Source organism: Typopeltis vanoorti, chromosome 12 (assembly GCF_054136105.1).
Source record: "Typopeltis vanoorti isolate ZY-2024b chromosome 12, IOZ_Tvanoo_1.0, whole genome shotgun sequence".
Classification (NCBI taxonomy): domain Eukaryota; kingdom Metazoa; phylum Arthropoda; class Arachnida; order Uropygi; family Thelyphonidae; genus Typopeltis; species Typopeltis vanoorti.
In genome coordinates, this window is record NC_143560.1 from 45,353,663 (window position 1) to 45,373,649 (window position 19,987).

At 35.3% G+C, this 19,987-nt stretch overlaps 1 protein-coding gene across 1 annotated transcript in view; it reads right to left on the reverse strand.

Annotated features, from left to right (window-relative positions):
• Window positions 1-19,987, reverse strand: part of pod1 (coronin) — a 434,089-nt gene that overhangs the window by 254,358 nt on the left and 159,744 nt on the right. The window contains exon 9 of the mRNA XM_090401146.1: window positions 7,323-7,405. Coding sequence (XP_090257272.1) covers window positions 7,323-7,405 — 83 coding nt within the window. The remainder of the gene's footprint in view (window positions 1-7,322; window positions 7,406-19,987) is intronic.

Genomic DNA, 19,987 nt, shown 5'->3' on the forward strand with positions numbered 1-19,987 from the left:
CACTACCTTTCCTCAGTCCTGAAGATATTTTCAGGTGCAAACTTTGTTTGCTCGCACTTGGATAAAGGATTAAACTAAATTTATTATAGTCTAACCAAGTGGAAAATAAACTATCAACATCTTTCTCTAAATCCAGAGTAATTTAATAATAAGGTGGCACACCTTTTGGCAATTCCTATAGGTAAAGATGATCTCTCCATTGCTTCTGCCTTGGTATCTCCACTTCTGGGCCTGGCTCCCACTGACGAGACCTCAATAAAGGTCGAAACCGCTCTGGGTAGTAGCCCTTCTCTTAATGCATAACATTATACATATCTGCAAGGAGATGTTGTTTTGCATTATGGGAGATACTGAGATAGGAGTGATGACAGCTTGGTCCACCTTTGCACCGAGTTGCCTGATGTTGCACTACCTTTTCTCAGTTCTGAAGATATTTTCAGGTGCAAACTTTGTTTGCTCACACTTGGATAAAGGATTAAACTAAATTTATTATAATGATATTACTCATCCATCTAACTCCTACCTGATTAACTCTCCTTAACTTAAGTATACAATTTAATATTGATGATGCTTAATTATCTCCCATGTACATCCTTGCCCTGCAGTGTTTTATGCCATGGCACAGATTTAAGCTTCTTCCCAAGCATGTCATAATCACTTGACTTGTAGTTCTTCAAATACCCCTTCTTGATAGAATATTTCCTCACATTTTACAATCTCCAAGTCAAGACTGCATGGGCACTTTCACCAACTGCAGGTAATGTTGTCAACTTGGTTATGGATAGCTCTTCTGATCCTATGCCCAGGACCAATACTCTTGCACCCCCTAGCCCTCTCCAACACATGCTGCCAAAAATAACCATCTCTAATCAGGTGTATAAATTCTATTTCCTTCCTGCCATGTGATCTTTCTTCCTTCCAGTCTATATCTCCATAGTTGAAGTCCTCCAGAATAATCACTTAGAGTGTACTCATTGTAGAAATTTGGCAATGCATGTTTTCAGATCATCCATGGAACTCCCTAACCTATAGCAACAACCAACTGTAAATCTTGTCTTAGTGGTCTTAATCTCACACCAGATTGCTTAAAATGAACAGCCACTCTCCCACCTGTCTCCTATTCTTATTAGTTGCAATTCATCTACTATCATCAGCTGTACTTCTCCCCCCATCCTATCTTTTCTATCTTCCCTGAAAATACTAAACCCATCATATTCAATTCCTGTAACTACGAGGGTGGTCTGAAAATTTCTTGGCCTCGACCATAGATGGCAACACAATCGGCAAAACCTTTTTTATCTAAGTTAGTACATCTGTCATAAGCATCCATTGTAAAATTGCACGTCATTCTATCAAGTAGTTTATTTTATACAGCTGTCTGAAGCAAAAGTATTGTCTGTATCCTTTGAAATGGATAAAATGGAGGACCGTGTGGTTATAAAATTCTTTGTAAAAGAAGGTTTAACACCAAAAGAAATTCATTTGAAGTTCATAAAAGTTTATGGGCACTCTTCTCCTTTGTTTTCGATAATTAAGAAATGGGCTGCCGAGTTTAAACGTGGCCGTACCAGCCATGAAGATGATCCATGTGAAGGACGTCAAAAAAAGTGTAACAACACCAGAAATCATTGATCAAGTGCATGATATGGTATTGGATGACCGGCAAGTCAAAGCGAGTAAAACTGCTGAAACTATAGGCATTTCAAAAGAATGTGTAATATATATTTTGCATGAAGAATTGCAAGTGAAAAAGCTTTGTGCAAGATGAGTATGCCGAGCTTGCTCACAGCAGATCAAAAATACACTTTCATGAAAATCTCTGAACAGTGCTTGGAGCATTTTAACAAGAATAAGACTGATTCTGTACATCGATTTATTACTATGGATATGCACTTTGACTCGCACTTTGACTCGCCAGTCATCCAATACCATATCGTCTCCAAGTGCACGATATGGTATTGGATGACTGGTGAGTCAAAGTGCATGAAATTGCTGAGACTATAGGTGTTTCAAAAGAAAATGTAGGATATATTTTGCATGAAGAATTGCAAACGATAAAGCTTTGCACAAGATGGGTGCCACGGTGCTCACAGCAGATCAAAAATGCACTTGCATGAAACTCGCTGAACAGTGCTTGGAGCATTTTAACAAGAATAAAACTGATTTTGTGGGTTGATTTATTACCATGGATGAGACTTGGATTCACCATTGCACACCAGAATCCAAACAGCAGTCGAAACAGTGGACAGAAGCCAGTTGTTCAGTGCCAAAGAAGACAAAGTCGGTTCCATCAGCAGAAAAGGTCATGGCATCAGTGTTTTGGGATGCTAAAGGCATTTTGTTTATTAATTATCTTGAAGAGTTTAAAACAATAACCGGGGAATATTATTCCGATCTTTTAACCAGAAGAGACGAAAAAATTCGTGAGAAAAGACCTGGTTTGCAGAAGAAAAAAATCATCTTTTTAAGGGATCTGCACTTGTTGGAACATCCACCCTATTCCCTAGATTTAGCCTCCCTCTGACTTCTATCTCTTCCCAAAACTAAAACTCTTCATCGCTGGTCAGCATTTTTCTTCGAATCAAGAGGTGATTGCAGCTGTAGAGGGACATTTTGCAGATCTTACTGAGAACCACTACAGGGACGGGATAATAGTGCTGGGATTGTGTTTTATGGGATCACCTAGTATATCCAGCTATTTTTCTTAGAAATTTCATCTCTACTGTATGAATCCATTTCTCATCTTTTTTTTTATAGTCCATGTTTCACTTCCATATAAAAAAGTTGGTTTAGATAGGACTTTATATAGTTTGATAATGGTGTGTTTTTGTACCAGGGATGGCTTAAATATATTATTTGTTATGCCATTTACTTTAACAAAGTTTGATATTTTAATATCTATATCTTTTTCTCTACATATGATAAGTCACATCCCAGGTATTTGAAAGTACTTACTGGTTCTAATATTTTTATTATCTATTGCTATTTTACTTCTTATTGGGTTTTCTCATTTGGAAGCTATGATTTTTGTATTTAACTTTATTTTTGTGTTTTTAAGTGCCTTAGACGATAGAAATATAAGATCTGATAATATTGGAGTCTTGACAAGTAACAGACTGATTTGGAGGAAAATTGTAGATAGGAAATTAATAATGATGTAATATTTTTCATGTAGTACTATCATATCCTGTACACCCCTTGAGGGTACATGGCAGGAATTTGATGATGATGATGATGACTTTATTTTTGTATATTATTGTTTTGAAATTTCATTTAATGATTTGATTGATCCCTGTAAGTCATCTTCTGATGCAGCTAATATTATTTGATCATCTGCAAATAATAGTGTTACTATCTTTATTTGTAGGTTTGCTTGTATACCAACTGGATTATGCTGTTTCTGATTGTTATATATATATATATATATATATATATATATATATATATACTGCTAAATGGCACAAATATCAATCACATATGCAGGTGATATTATTATTCTTGCAGAATATAGAGTACAACTGGAAAAGACAAAAATTTTAAATGAATAGTGCAAAACTTTTCAAATGAAAATCAATCTAAGTAAAACTAAAAGAATGAAAATAGGAAGAGATGAGGAAAAATTTTAATAACTTAGAAAATCATATACTTGAACAATTAAAGCAATTTACATAACTTGGCAGGCTCATACTCACAACAACCTTGTTAACACTGGAACAGTAAAATACAGACTTAACAAAGGATGGTCTAATATGAATAAATTTAAATAAAATATGAAAAATTAACATCATTCCAAAAAGGCTCAAACTGAAACTCTTAAAAATCATTATTTAACCTACAGGACCACATGGAGCCAAGACATGGAGACTCTGTCCGAAAGAAATATACAGAAAATCAGCACATTTGATCATTTCAAATGCTGATTTTCTGTAGAGAAGCTGTGATTTCTTCTATACAGAAGAAATCACATCTATAATTTTTAAACAGCAATTAAGATAGTTTGGATACCTCGAGTCCTCTAAGAGATTACCAAATATAGTCTTGAATGGAATCAATGGAGGAAGATGGTCAAGAGGCAGATCAAAATGAACTTGGATACTGTCTTTGAAGGACAGATATGGCAAGAGATAGAGTCAAATGACAAAGATTTGTTATAGGGAACTCAACTTGACATCTGATAGATGAGAAAGAAAAATAAAGAAGAATATTTTATATAATGTTTGCCTATTAATTTTATCAAAGGGCTTTTTCATAATCATAAAGGCCACATATGTTCCTTTTTTTGAAATTCTCTTCTCTTTTCAATTAATAATTTTAGAGTAAAAATTGAGTCTATGCAAGATTGCCCTTTTAAGAATCCATCCTTCTCTTCTAGTAGTTTGACCTTTACAATACTTAGCTTGTAATTTTTCAGGAAATAACAACGTATGCTAGAATATCAATTATAAAAAACTTTAATTAATACCTTCCTATATTTCGGCAATGTTAAATTGCCATCATCAGGGATCAAAAAAACAATGATATGTACACTAACACTGGTCAAATGAGGCCAAAGAAAGACAACAGAAGTTGGGTCTAGAGTCTAAACAGTGCCCCCTAGTGGGCTAAATTGGGTTGTCTTGGCCGTTGGGCTGACGACCTTAAAATGTTCGTTTCCCAAATTTGGGGCAGTCTCATGCAACCCAAATTTGTTCAGGTTTGGAAAGGTTTACAAAGATTTAGCAGATTCAAGGAATAGTCTGATACTTGTATTTCCAGCAGTGTAATAGAGTGGCCTTCTTGTAGCATATCCTGTGGTGGGTGTCCAAAGCATGATCAGCAAGTCCCAATGACTGCATTCGTGGAACTGGATGTAATCCTTGTGTTCTAATATCCTGATATTAGCTATCCCGCCTGTTTGGCTGTATTAGGATGTTAGTGCCTGCATGCACATACCATTGTTTTTGTGATCCCTGATGACGGAAATGTAACATTGCTGAAATATAGGAAGGTATTAATTAAAGGTTTTTTTTATAATTAATATTCTAGCACACATTATTTCCTGAAAAATTAAAAGCTATGTGTAATCAATGTATAAGCTTATCTACAAGAACCCTCTACAAGTTTCTAGTTTCTCTTTTAAAATTCCTGCATATATTTTGTACCCTGCAGATACAGTGGAAGGCTAATTCACCTATAGTTATTACAGTCATCTTTATTCACTTTTTTTATAAATTGGAATAGTCAGCGCTTATTTTCGAAGAGTTTGGGGTTGTTCCAGAAATCCAGACCATGGCAAAGAATTTCAAGAATCTTTCATTAAATTTTTCACCTGCATTTATGTAGAGTTCCATGTTTATACTGCCTTCTCCTGGTGTTTTCCTATTTTCATCATTTATTTTTTTATCATTAATTCAGAAATTTTGAAAATTAGTCACCCATTTTTCTAAATCTAGTGCTTGTAATTTTACCTTTTATTTCTTTGCTCATATATTTTATTATTTAAAAAGTATCGAGTCTTAGAGATATCCTTTCTAGTTCTATTACAAAATTGTTCTCTCTCTCTCTCTCTGTGTTTTCTCCTTACGTTTCATTTTGCAATTGAACCATTTCTGGTAACTCTCTTTTTGTTTTTATTATCTTTATCTTTTCTATTTATTTGTTCCAGTTTTGTATTCCTCTTTTTTTATTTCATAAACTCTTTATTCCTAAAGTTTCTATTGGAATAGCTTTCATCAGGATTTGTTTTCTCATTCCTCTTTTATGTCATTTGATTCATGTATGGTTTCTAAATCAGTATATTTCTGATGTTGTTGCCTAGTATAGGGGTCTTGTAATGAAGAAATTTTGTAACTCAGTTGACAGTCATTTTCCACATTATTAGCCATTTTGGTTAACGAATGTTTGCCAATACCATATAATGATTAATTTAACACAAAACCTTTGCATTATTAACCAAAGAGCTTAAAAATTTTGCAATTTTTAAGCTCTTTGGTTAATAATGCAATGTGAATGAAATATATATATATAAAACTAAGACTCAAAGACAGTCATCATCTAAAGGCGACATGACCAGCAATCTCACATCATACAAAATATTACAGCTTCTTGTAATGTAGACCAGAATACAAAAATATAACTAAAATGTATATACACTGTAGTCATTATGATGAATGTGTCAACTAGAGGTATGACCATCATGTATAAATTGCTCCCACAAGAGCAATTTATACATGATGATGTAAAATTGCTTGATTATGATAAAATATTTTTACACAATCTACTCAAAGAGATATGGTTTTAGTTAAGTTTAATTTTTAAAAAAAAATTTTCAAATTATGTTCTTAATTTCATATAAGTAACTATAAATTCTGAAACTAATTTTATAAAAATTAACCAATATATACAGGGTGTTCGGGATAAATTTGACAGTTTCGTAAGGAAAAAGAAAATCTTCTTTGTATCTATTAAATTTAATGAATTGACAAAAAAACATTACAGGCAGAGTTAATTACAATACTATCAACAAGATTTACTCAAAATAACCACCATTAGCATCGATCACAGCTTCAATTCTGCTTCGGAACCTCGAACAAGCTGATGCTACGGTCTCCCTGGGAAGGGCCGCAAAAACTGTTTTAATTTTATCCATTAACTGGGCTTTTGTATTACTGGAAGTGCGATTGGTGTCTTTTTCAACTGCGCCCCATACAAAATAATCCATGGGGTTAAGGTCTGGGGAGTTTGGAGGCCAAACATTTGGACTGGTGAAGTCGTAGAAATTTTCAGACAACCATTTTTGACTTTTCCCAGAGGTGTGGCAAGGGGCCGAATCCTGCTGCCATACATACGGCCTACCATTGGCTACCCTTGTTATCCAGGGCTTGACTACAGTTAGCAACTCCACGAACAAAGCCCGAATTCCAATGCCAGGGTTCTTCAACACCTGTTCCTGCAGATTTGCGAGGAATTCTGCTGTACGAACGCAATCAGATCGTCTGCTAGGGATCTTTCTTCTTGCTACATCCTCGTAGTCACCATTGCAAGTCTCTAGTTCATGCCTGATTGTTTTTACTGTATTCAGGGAGCATTGGGCAGCAGTCGTAATATCCTTATTTTGATGGCGGGCACGAATCATCATGATACAAGTTATTCTCTTCCATGATTCAGGTGGGTTCCAGCTATCCATCCTTTCTGACATCTTGTATATGAATGAAGAAGGGTCCAAACTTTTAAATGAAGAGAAGTGTGTGTTAATACATGTAACTTACGGAAAAATATAATTAATTATAAATATGTCAAATTTATCCCGAACACCCTGTATATATATATATATATATATTTACCCAAGAGAAGATTCTCCAGAATAAGTACTTAATGGCTTTGAGAAATTTCTTATATCTCTCATAAAAATTTCTTTCTCTCTTCCCTAAGGTTAAAAGAAACAGTAACGCATTACTTAAAAAAAAAAACTATATAAAAATATAAAGTTGTTAAAGAAATATGTAGCTACAAATATGCAAATAACTATAATACATTTATATTGCTGAAGAACAAAAACTAATACAATTTATTACAATTATGGATATTTCTTATTAATGAAAATTCACTTAAGAAACTTTTGAAGTTATATATTAAATAAGAAATTCAAAAGTATGCATGTATGCACTGCAGAACAGGGCTTCTTAAACTTTTTCTGCTCGCAACCCCTTCTTGCCCAAGAAATTTTTACATGACTTCGGGTATATAGGTATATAAAATAGGTACACAAATCAAACATTTGCTGATAATAAATCATAAGAAATTTATTATCAGTAAATGTATTCAAAAATTTATTTTTTGAATACATTTATTCAAAAACAATTCTTTGGTATACATATAATTTTACCATTTATTAAAGATGAAAGCAAATTTGCAGATTGATGTGCTTGTTTCTTTTTGCATAAAGAATTACAATACAATAGTCTAGAATTGGAACCGAGGTGTTTCTGGCAGTGTATGCTGACGTTGCATGACATGACAGCATGCACAGTACAAAGTGCATATTTTGTTTGTTTTCAGAAAATATGCACTTTGTACAGAACTTAGGCTGCAGTGAAGTCTTGTGATGAACACGGATGAGCGCTGCCAGAAACACCTTGGATTCATCACGTTTGATTTTGAATTAATTTTTGGTCGTTGCGTGTTCAGAAACCTTTTATGATATATAGCAAAGAATATAGCAAACTATAAAAGTTCGGCGAGTCCAAGTGTGAGCAAACACCTGGGTGGTACAGTACCGGGCAACTCATTGTAAAGGTGGATAAAGCTAGGATCGCTATTCTTAGTATTTGCCCTAATGTAAATCTCATCCCCTAGGCGATATATGTTGTTTTACATTAAGGGAGATAGTTAACTGCCCAGACCAGTTTGAACCTTTATTGAGGTCTCATCAGTGAGTAGCTAGACCAAATAATACCAAGATTATAGTGAACTCGCCGAACTTTTATAGTTTGCTATATTCGGCATGAAACTCTTTGATTTCTATCTTAGAGTTTTCTTATTCAGCTTTGAAATAATGTGGGATTAAATATCCCCTTAATTTAAATAATTTTGACATCGCTGAAGTGAAGCCTTTTGGCTCTCTTTATTTCATTAATTTATCTGTGCACCTTTTTGACAACTCATACTGTAAAGTATTAAAGCTATTATCACTATAATCTTGGTATTATTTGGTCTACCTACTCACTGATGAGACCTCAATAAAGGTTGAAACCGGTCTGGGTTTCAACCTTTATTTCAACCTTTCAACCACAATGACCTATCTCCCTTAATGTAAAACAATATACATCTCCTAGGGGATGAGTTTTACATTAGGGTAAATACTAAGAATGGTGATCCTAACTTTATCCACCTTTACAACGAGTTGCCCAGTATTGTGCCACCCAGGTGTTTGCTCATGGTTGGACTCGCTGAATGTTTATAGTTTGCTATATTTGGCATGAAACTCTTTGATTTCTATCTTAGAGTTTTCTTATTCGGCTATGAAATAATGTGGGATTAAATATCCCCTTAATTTAAATAATAGTTAAAATATTGTTTTATTACTAATTAACAGAAATTTTGAAATGATAATTCATTCCATCCTTAGATGTTAATGCCAACAATTAGGTTTTAATTATACAAGGAAAGACTCAATCAGTAATACAACAATGGTTAACAGTTTCAGGCCATGCTACACACCAGAGAAGATGCGTTATCACACTACTGGAATTCATTTAAAATGGACTGATATGACAATATGTAAAAATATGCTGATATGCAAAAATGCTACTTCATGCAATTCAAGAAACAATCTTCCATGCTTCTAATATGGTTGGCCCACTGTTCTGTTTCAGGTTTCGGCAATGTAAAAGGGTCCTGAAACTGTTCCTTAAACAGGCTATCATGTTGAGTTTCAGCATCATACCAGGCCGATACAGACTTGTGAGACTTGATGTATTGAATGTTCATCTCTTCGCTTTTTCTAATCATTTTCCCTAATGAATCAAGATAAGTGTGGTCAAGATAAAAATGGTTCTTTTGCATGGTACTGGAAACACTAGACAAAGATGGGAGCTTGTTTGTCATTGGTGGAAGAGAAAAAACAATGGAACATTTGTTGCAGAGTTTAAAGGTAGTAGAGAACTGAAACTTTCTCCAATATCCTAGAGATTCAGTAAGACTTTTTGCTGTGAAAAAAAAGTAAATTATATTAAATATAAATAATATATTAATCTTCCAAAGCAAAAGCATAGAAGATTGTTACTTGAACCACATTTGAATTAGAATGTGTGTATGTGTATGAGAGAGAGAGAGACAGCACATGCTCTGGAACTGTTAACTGATTGCTGTGCAAATCATTCCTTATATAATTCAAATATAGTAGCAAGTAGTATTATTAACGAAATAGCAAGAAGTTATATTAACACTGAAGATGGAGTAAATTATTCTGCAATATTTGTTCCTGCTATTAATTAATAAAAACAATATTTTTCCTTTAATACCATGGATTAGTTTACTAATAAGAAACCAATACTTTTTCTGTCATACCATGTATTTATGATTTTCAACCTATAACTTGTCATTTTGACAAGTTTCACAAATGCTAACAACATTTGTGTACAAAATGTACACACTGACACCATTTAATATCACTTTTAAGATACCACAAAAGTTTTCATTATGCATGGAAAAGTATTCAAACTGTCAGCGTTGTCTTTAATGTGTTATAATGTTGTACTTAAAAAGAGATTAATTTTTAAAAAATTATGATGGAAATAATCCTAAGCTAATAACTACACAATTCTAACCTTTATCAACACTCTAATATGTACATTCTCTATTTTCCTGACCATCCCTGAACATATTTTATGGCAAACTCAGCAAATTGCTTGAAACAGTACAATAGCATAAGAAGTTGCAAGGAGGAAAAAGATCATGTCTATATCAGTTGGTTAAAGAATGTTAAAGGAAGCACTGTCATTCTGCATTCATAGATTTGAAAAATAAACTGGGAGGGAGTTAAATGCATCAATGTACAATTTGAACAGTGTATCAGTAAATCATTTACAGCTTTCAGCACATACTAATCACATGTATAACATGCATATAACAAAACTCGATGTTCAAAATGTCTCCCCCTTTTGCCTTCATGAATGCCTGAATCTGTGAGGCCACATATCAAAAGCAGCAAGTACAACATCCAACAGAAACACTGCCAATGCTCCCTCCAAATCCGCTTTCAAGCTGGCAATGATGGGATGTTGTTTCTTACAGGCTACTCTCTCAAGCTCTGATCATAATTTGAAATTCAACAGATTCAGACTGGGACTTCCAGATGGTGATATGTGCTCAGGCACATTCGCCTCCAACCACTGCTGTGTGGTTCTCACTTTGTGCACAGAGGCTGAGTTCTGTTGGAAGGTCCACTGCCTACCATGAAACAAGGTGTTGTTCAGGGCCATACCACAGGTCAGAGGACAGTGTCCTGATGCACTCTGGCAGAGGTTTGACCGTTCCTTGCAGAAATACAACTTGGATACATCACAATACTCCATGTATCCCAATATCCCCCATATATTCCCCCCCATCAAACCATCACTGATGGTTTGATGGGGGGGAATATATGGGGGAAACTGTATATGCTCCAGATGGTCACTCAGCATGTGCCATAGCACTCATGACCTATCTGAATCTTGAGTGTTATGGTACATGATGAGTGACCATCTGGGGCATATACCTGATCTATGGTCGTCTGCAGAAAATTTTCCAGATGGTTCAAAGTTTACAGTATTGCATCAGTACAAAAACACATACATAAGGTATATAAATTTACAATATAAAGGATACAAGAATTAATATATATATATTTCAATAATCACTTATCGTATAAGAACTGAATTCTTTGTCTATCACTTTTGAACCTAATGATGACATTTTCAATAAATTTCTTCTTTTCCGCTTCCTTTTCTAGTTTCTTCCTGTACATACTATCATACATAAACTTGATAAGCGTGCTTCTGAAATAGCAGACCTTAACCATGTTTTCATACGTCTCAAGGTGCTGAAACTTCTTTCAATGGTACAGATAATAGTCTTCAGCTGTGATTCCAGGATAATTGCATTTATACTTCTGTACAGAACATCAGAAACATTGTCTAGGTATTTCTATTTTTACTGTTAATTTTTCAGCCATATCTAGTGAAGGTTACATATCTCAATCACTTTTACAATTATAATTTGTGGAATTTTTTACTCGATCCCAGAGGGGGGCAAGTGTCTCCCAACTCTACAGACGCCATGACCTGATCGTTTTGACAGTTAAATGAATCTTCAATGGTGAAAATCTTCTCATCTGCTAAGAGGATATCTCTGTCTGTTGTTCACATACTGCCAGAGAAGTGCCTTTGATTTTATCACCCTCTGCCGTATAAGTTGTGGTATTAGGAATGTCCAGTAAAATGATGATAGGCTCTCTCACCATCAGTTAGTACATGTTAGATCATGTCAGTTAGATCATCAGTTAGTACATGTGACATCAATTTATGTGAAATGATCTCTCGAAAAATCACTTTCTGCGATCTAATAGGATTACGGCAAAGGCACGCCTTCAATAACCCTCACAAGCTGTTGCATCCTAATGCAGCATGGTCAACCAGTTCTTTGGCAGTCAGATAAGTCTTCTGTATTATTATAACAGTTAATTGTCTTATACACAACATCCTACTGATCCCGAGTGTTTTTTTTTTAGTGTCAAAAATAACAGGTGGCTGCATTCCAACCTTGTGAAGTGCTATTACAGCTACATGGTTCTCATAATCTCCCAATTGCATGTTGATATCCATACAGCTACACCTCTCTCTCTACTGATAAACACACAAATGTTGGCTACATACATCACCACTAACAGAACCAGGCTCGCAAGGTATGCAGAAGTGGTAACAGTATTTCTTCCTCGAGGAGTCCTTAGACTCCTCGAGGAAGGTCCTAAACATCATGTCAAGAACTATCCAACATTTGCATAGTATCTATCATACTTTGTTTAAATTCATTCACAGTCATGGCACTCAGAACAGACTCTGACAACCTATTATACTGACTATCTGGCAACCTATTATACTCTTACTCGGTTTCCATGGATATGGCCCCCTAGTTCTTCCACCACCAGATCTGTTCTGAAAAATTTCCTCTGAATTAATCTTGTAAAAACCCCTCAGTAATTTGTATGTCTCTATCATATCATCCCTTTTCTGCCTATCAACTAGTTTCTGTAACCCACAGATCTTCAACCTGTTCTCGTAAGGTTCATTTCATAGACCTGCTAACATATTGGTCACTCACCTATGAATCCTCTCCACCTTCTCCTCATCACCAAGAAACCCTGGTGCCCAGATCTACACACAGTAGTCAAAATAGGGGGGTGTTATTAAGGCTCAATAAAGGGAATAATAATCTGCTTATCTCTGCTCGTCAAAGTATTCTTCAGTAACCAAGTAATCTGATGAGCTGCTTTAGGCCATTTTGCTATTTGCCACCTAAATTTTAACTCCCTATCCACTAACACTCCCAAGTCTCTGGCTTCGGCAATTTCCTGGAGAACAGTTCTACCAATGCAGTATACAGCTGGTAATCTTTCTGTCCCAAAATGCATAACCTTACCCTATGCCACATTAAACTGACATCCATTCTTCTTTGCCAAGTCTGCCAAATCATCCTGCAAAATTTTGACATTATCTGTATCAACTATTGCTCTACCCAACTTTGCATCATCAGCAAACAACTGAACAGTTCCTCTTGGATCCTTTCCTATATCATTAATGAAGAAATTAAACAGTAGCGGTCCAAGAACAGAACCTTACAGCATGCCACTAGTCACAGGTCTTCTTTTGGTCTCTACTCCTGAATAAATTACTCTCTGATATCTTTTCATCAACCACCCTCCTATCCATCTCACCAACCCTATATCCATCCCCACATGCTACAGTTTACTGATTAGAATTCCATGTGATATCTTGTCAAAGGCCTTTGCAAAAGTCCAGCAGTATCACTGTAAACCCATTACTTTTATCCAACTCAGCTGTCACTGTATTATAAAACATGAGCAAGTTACCGAAGCATAACCTATCCTTCAACAAAGCCATGCTGCACACCCCCCCATAAAGTATCCCATTTCCATCTATCTATTCCTGTATTTTAATCGACTGGAACATAAATTTGCACAAAAACATTCAGAACTGAGGTTCACAACATAAGTTTCCATGGTAGGACCACAATATGCAAGCTGCACATTACCTGAACCAACATGCAGCATCGTCTTCAGTGGTACAAAGACTGTGTGCAGTGTGATGTGGAAGCTTTGAAAGCTGTGTTATAGAGCAATGAATCGTGCTACACCCTCTACCAACCAGATGGACATGTGAGCGTGGCTGATTCCTGGTGAACATCTCTTACCAAAGTCTCTAACCATAAATATGAAATTTGGAGGTGGCAGTGTGATGGTATGATCCTGTTTTTCTTGGTTTGACCTCGGACCTCTGTTTGTGGTGCCACGAACACTGAACTCCAACAAGTATCTAAACATTTCGGGCAATGCAATGCTTCCTACTTTGTGGCATTTCTACAGAACTGATCTCATAAAATAATGCACTGGATCATATAAGGCTGCTGCTGTAACTGCATGGTTTGAATATATAAACATCACCACACTTCACTGGCCTTTACGGAGCCCTGATCTTAACCTTATCGAACATGTGTGGGACGAACTAGAGTGTTGGGTGAAGTCAAGGGACATCTGTCACACAACAGTCCAGGATCTCATTACATGCTTACAGAAAGAATGGTACAAAATATAAGCTTCATATTTTTTTAAGCACCTCTGTAGTGTAATTGGAAGAATGATGGTGCATTGTGCCCTTTGATTGGAAAAGGCACAAGTTTGATTCTCGCCATGACAGGAGGAATCTTTATATGGAATTTTTCAATTGAAGGTGAGTTAGCTGATCTCATACGAAGGTAGTAGGATTTTTCTCCCAGAAACTTGGGTTTTTTCATCCCGCATACTGACAAATTGGCCTTTAGGACACACACACACACAATTTACAGACAAAAAATACTAGTGGTGATGAGCGGTATATGGCATTGGTGTAGATAACAGAAATGGAGAATTGTAGCGTAGGTGCCCCCATAATAATAATCCCTATTGATCGCTATCGTATGCTTGTGGAAAGTATGCCCTATAGGATTGCTGCAGTCATTGCAACAAAAGGTGGTCTTACATCTCATTAAAGTGGGCACCATGGCTGTTTGTTCCTCACACTATAGTGTCTGTTGACTTCTTTCCAAGCAGTGTGTATGTGTGTATTAAGTTGGATGAATTTTAAGCTGACTTGGGAAAAAAAAAAAAAAAAAAGATGAGAGAGTTATCATCCACCCCTGTTCTCTCTCTCTCTCTCTCTCTCCAGCAACAGAGACTGGTGGGAGATCGCTCTCTCTCATCTTTTTTTTTTTTTTTTTTTTTGGATGGATTTGCACAGTTTGTCATCAGTGTAAAACTTACTAAAAGTACTGAAATAAGAAAAAAAAAGCTGGTTGACATAAGAAAATACTTGTGGAATTGAACATTGTAAAATATTTTTGAGGAAGAAAAGGAGACTCCTGTTAATGAGAAAAAGAAATGAAATGAGTACACAAAAGGATGAAGCTGTCTAGTGTAAAGTGAAAACAAAAAAGGAGAAATATACAGAATAGAGGAAACAATGTACATTACTGCCATTATGATATTTCTTTCTTTTTTTTAAATTTTTGTTTTTATTAATCCTACTCAGGAGAGGTCACAAGGCCTATAACATGAAAGGTGTCATGGGTAGACAAGTTTTGGAGAAGGACGGAAGTAATCTGTTAATGTGTTTCTTGAACAGGCAGAGGTGGCATTTAATGGAGAAAACAGTATAGGGAAGGTTCTTACAAAAATAGAGGTAGATAGAATGAAGCAAGAGGATGAGTTGGTTCGATAAGTTTGGAGTTTAAATACAGAACTTTGACTAGCTGTTGCCTATATCTGTGCATGATTAGGGAACAGCAGAAGACTGGTGATGGTCAGTTCTGTGGAGTAATAGACAGGGAAATACCTATAAAAAAGACATAACACAGAAATAGTGTCTATGAGAAAGTCGGTTGGGGGGGGGGAGATCAATGTGAAAGTGGTCATCTATTAAACAGACAGACCTCTTCTGTATCCAGAAAAGAGCTGCCTGTTTAAATTTGCTGTATAAATCCCACTGACTTAGAATATTGTAAGAACAATAATCTAAAGTCAGTAGGATTTATAAAGTATCAGAAAAGTTCAGTAGAAGAAAGTAATGTTTACAAAAGAGGAGGAAAAGTTTTTTGAAGAATAAGGAGCTATAGACATGATGTATATGCACAGAACAGACTACATGTGAAAGTCAACATTTAGCCAAGAAGAGAAAAACTGATCTTGATTAATGAGCCCAATATTATCAAAAGTGAGAGAAAATGAAGAAAGCTCTTTATTCCAAAAAATAAGACAGAACTATGTTTTGGTAGCATTAAATTCACTAGATCTTCTCCTTCTTTGAGAATAATGAGGATATTGATGGTTGAATCATTTGGGTGCTATAAAGTTCTGTGAATGAAGAAAAGAAATGGAATGAACTCTCATTAGAAAAACTATTAATAGGATTTCAGGTTAGTGAGAGATAACTGATGTACAGGAAGAAGAGTATGATTAAAAGAATGTTCACAACTTATTTTTTTAATGGTATTACAACACCATACAACATGAAAACTAAATTAAAGAAAAAAAAAAGATGTTTATTAACTAGCTTACATTTTGATGGATTTCAAACCAGCATCTTCAGAGCACAAAACATGCGACAGCTTACAGGCAACATTGAGTAAGTGAAATAATTCAAATTATAACAGACGAAAGATTCAAGTCTGAATTTTGGAACCCTCTAAATGTTGTAAAAAAAGTGTATAAGTTGATCTTCATATAACAACCTCCCAAATATTTTGGCCAATTAGTGCAACCATACTTGTTGAGGTTAGAAGAATGCTTCATAGCCATGGCTGACTCTAAAAATAATCTTTCTGCACTGTAATGACCTATATAGCAAATTAGTCTAATCTGAAAGTATGGTCTGCCAGTCCACACTTGCCATAATAATGGTAGTGAATGTATTTCCTATGTTCTCCAAGGAGGATGCTAACATATCTTCCTGTCTGTCCATAGTAAGCTAAGTCACAGGGAATTTCATACACTCCAGGATATGCTAGGGAATGGAGTTTATCCGTAGGAAGGCAGATCAGAGTTGCTTATTTAAATGTAGCCTGAATGTGGTGTGAAGGTCATATTTTATTATTATTTTGGCTATCTTTTCAGATAAACCTCAAACAAAGAGAATAGGAATAGCAGCATTTTATCGTTGTGTGTTTGAGGAGAGGGAAGTAAGAGGGCCAATGTGACATTATCTATTTTTATAGGGATGTAGCCATTGGCCATGAAAGTATGACAAAAATATATTTACGTTCTATGGGCTACATCATTAGAACAAATAGCCCTAGCTCTGTGTATAAATGTTATTAGAATACCATAGATGATGAAGTGATTGTTTATGTAGATATCATCCTGTGTAGGTTGATTTTCTAATTTTTGGGGTGTTGGCTGTTTAGGTAAGTAACATTAGAATCCAAAGTATCTTATCCATCACATGAAGGGAGGGGGGGGAATGACAAATACATCATCAACATAGCGCAGCCACATTAAGGGCTTGTATGTAACTGTGCTAAGTATTTTGTTTTTTTCAAAGTGTTTTATGTAAAAGTTAGCTAATTGGAGGGGGGGGAACTCATTGCAGTATATTTGAGTAATTCGAAGATATCATGGGGGAAAATAAGACTTTATTAAATCAAGAGTGGCAAAATCCAATATAGATTAGTAAATTAAGAAGTGGCATTGAAACTAACTCCATTATGTCTGAATTTTTTTAAGGATGTGATTTTAACTAGTGATTTGAAGTGGACAGAATTTTTTTATAAAAGTAGAGTGGAATTTGTTTATGGCCAAAGCAACCCTGGCTATGAGGCCAGTGCATTATGTCTGTTAATTGCATATGCTCAAATGGCTGGTTTGTGTGCTTTGCAGGATGAAAAACCTTGCTACCTTAGTATGAGACTAGCTAACTCACTTTCAGCTGAAAAGCTCTGATAAAGGTTCTTCACATCTTAGATGGAATTCAAATCCAGGTCTTTCCAACCAAGATGGAATTGCAACTGAAGCAACTATGGAGACGCCCATCTTATGGAAGACCAACATTTCCAAGATGTATGACTGAGTCTGAAATAGTAATGTCAGACTCAATCAAACATCTTGGAAATATCATAAGTGAACAAATGAGTGTCTCCAAACCAGTGGCAGCCAGTGAAAATTTTAAGTGGGAGTACTGCATATACAAAATTTAAAAAAAAAAAAAAAAATTATTTTTTTCCTAATCAGTAACCAATTTATTAATAAATAAATTTACATATTAAAGAATAGCTTTATTAAAAATATTTCACCCGCACCACGGACAAACACCAATAATAAAACTTTCGTATCTCATAGTAATAACACACGCAAGCATACGATACACTGCCCAAACAAGCAGTGTCGGAATCACTTGTAATGTGCAATGATAAGCGTAAATGAATATTGGCAAGTCTAGCTGCAATTGGTGTGATAATTCTCACACTGTTAGATCGCAGTGCATTTGTTTCGTGTAACGATAATTGAAAAAATATAATTCTTTTCATATTTTCGATAGTGACACTCATCATAATTCAGCCTTGTATCTATAATAAATAAATAATTATATGTTATTTTAACAAAATAAAATAAGATTTACAAAAAATAGTTCACCCTCACCGTGAACATGCACCAATAACAAAAGTTTCGTATCTCACAGAAATAACGTGCGCAAGCATACGATACACTGCCCAAACGAGCAGTGTCAGAATCACTTATAATGTGCAAAAAGAAGCGCAAACAAATATTGACGAGTCTAGCTGCAATTGGCTGAATGTGATAATTCAGACGCTGTGTTAGATCACAGTGCATTTGTTTCATAATCTAAAGCATTAAGTGAGCAGTTCCAATTATTAACTATTCAATCAATATCAAAACATAAGCTGTAACCTTTAACATGTATTGCATTTATATAATGTTGTAAGCATTGTTATTATTTATAAACACAAACAAAATTTAATTTTTTCATTTTTTCCTTTGGGGTACTGCAGTGTTGCAGTGCTTATGTACGAGTAGCCACTGCTCCAAACTTTTCCACAGTATATATCCCAAAGACAGATAATCATGATCAGCTAAGAGATCTGCTGTGAAGCAAGAATGGCAGAATCCATGCTGGTGATCAATAATTAATTGACAAGTCTATAAATAGTAAAGTAACTGACCATGAATGGTTTTTATTTTGGAAGATACTGAGTTAGAGAAATATGCTGACTTTTATCTCTTTTTTAAGGCTGAATAGAAGCTTGCATCTATCCTGATGGGTAGATGCCAGATAAGTATAACAGCTTGTAAAGGCTATCCAGGATAAGTGTTGATTCTGGAGCACAAGATTTAATACAACTTTAGGGATACCATTTGGACTTATTAGTGTAGATAACTGAGTATTTTTCTCTGATGTTCTTTTGGCAAAGAGATCAAAGGAGTCATACTGTGTGTAGTTTGCAGTGGTGAGAGGAGATCTACCTTATCTTCAGGTGATGTTACCACTGTGTCATCAGGATGAGAGAAGGAGAGAAAGAGAGCATTTTACCTATGGGGCTTTAGTTGTGAAATTTCAGTAATTTGTTATATCGAGTGAGTTTGTTATGGCAGCATTTGTTGTAGTGGAGTCAAATGCATATGGCTCATAAGAAATCTGATGCTTTAGATGTGCTGGCAATATTTTTTACATTTGTTAGGGTATAGTAAGCTGAGTATAATATAAACTGAGAGAAGCTGGAGTTTTTGACTAGAACCATGTAAGTATGCTGAAGTTTTGTCTTCAACTACTCTGGTACATTTTTGGATAACTGGAGCTTAGATATGGATCAAGGTTTTGAGCAGAGCAGGAAATAAAAGTCCTCATTGTAGCATAGATCCAAGCACTTTCCCCAATCACATATATGTATAATTTCAGTTATATGACTGCAGTGACTGGATGAACAAGGTTATGGTCAGAATAACAAGCGGTAGAACTAAAATTTAAGGTGGATCTCTCTCTTTCTTAACAAGCTTTCACTTCAAATGAAAGGAAAGCTCATTAAGAAAAGGTCCAAGTATTGAGAGAATGACAAGGATTATCTTGTATTTTATAGTTAGGAGAAAGATTTGTGTTAGATCTTTACTTACTGAGAACAAACAGTTTAGTTTCTTTCCCTTTCAGCTTGGACTATGTAGTTGGAAAATGGGAGTCAGTTGGAATTATGA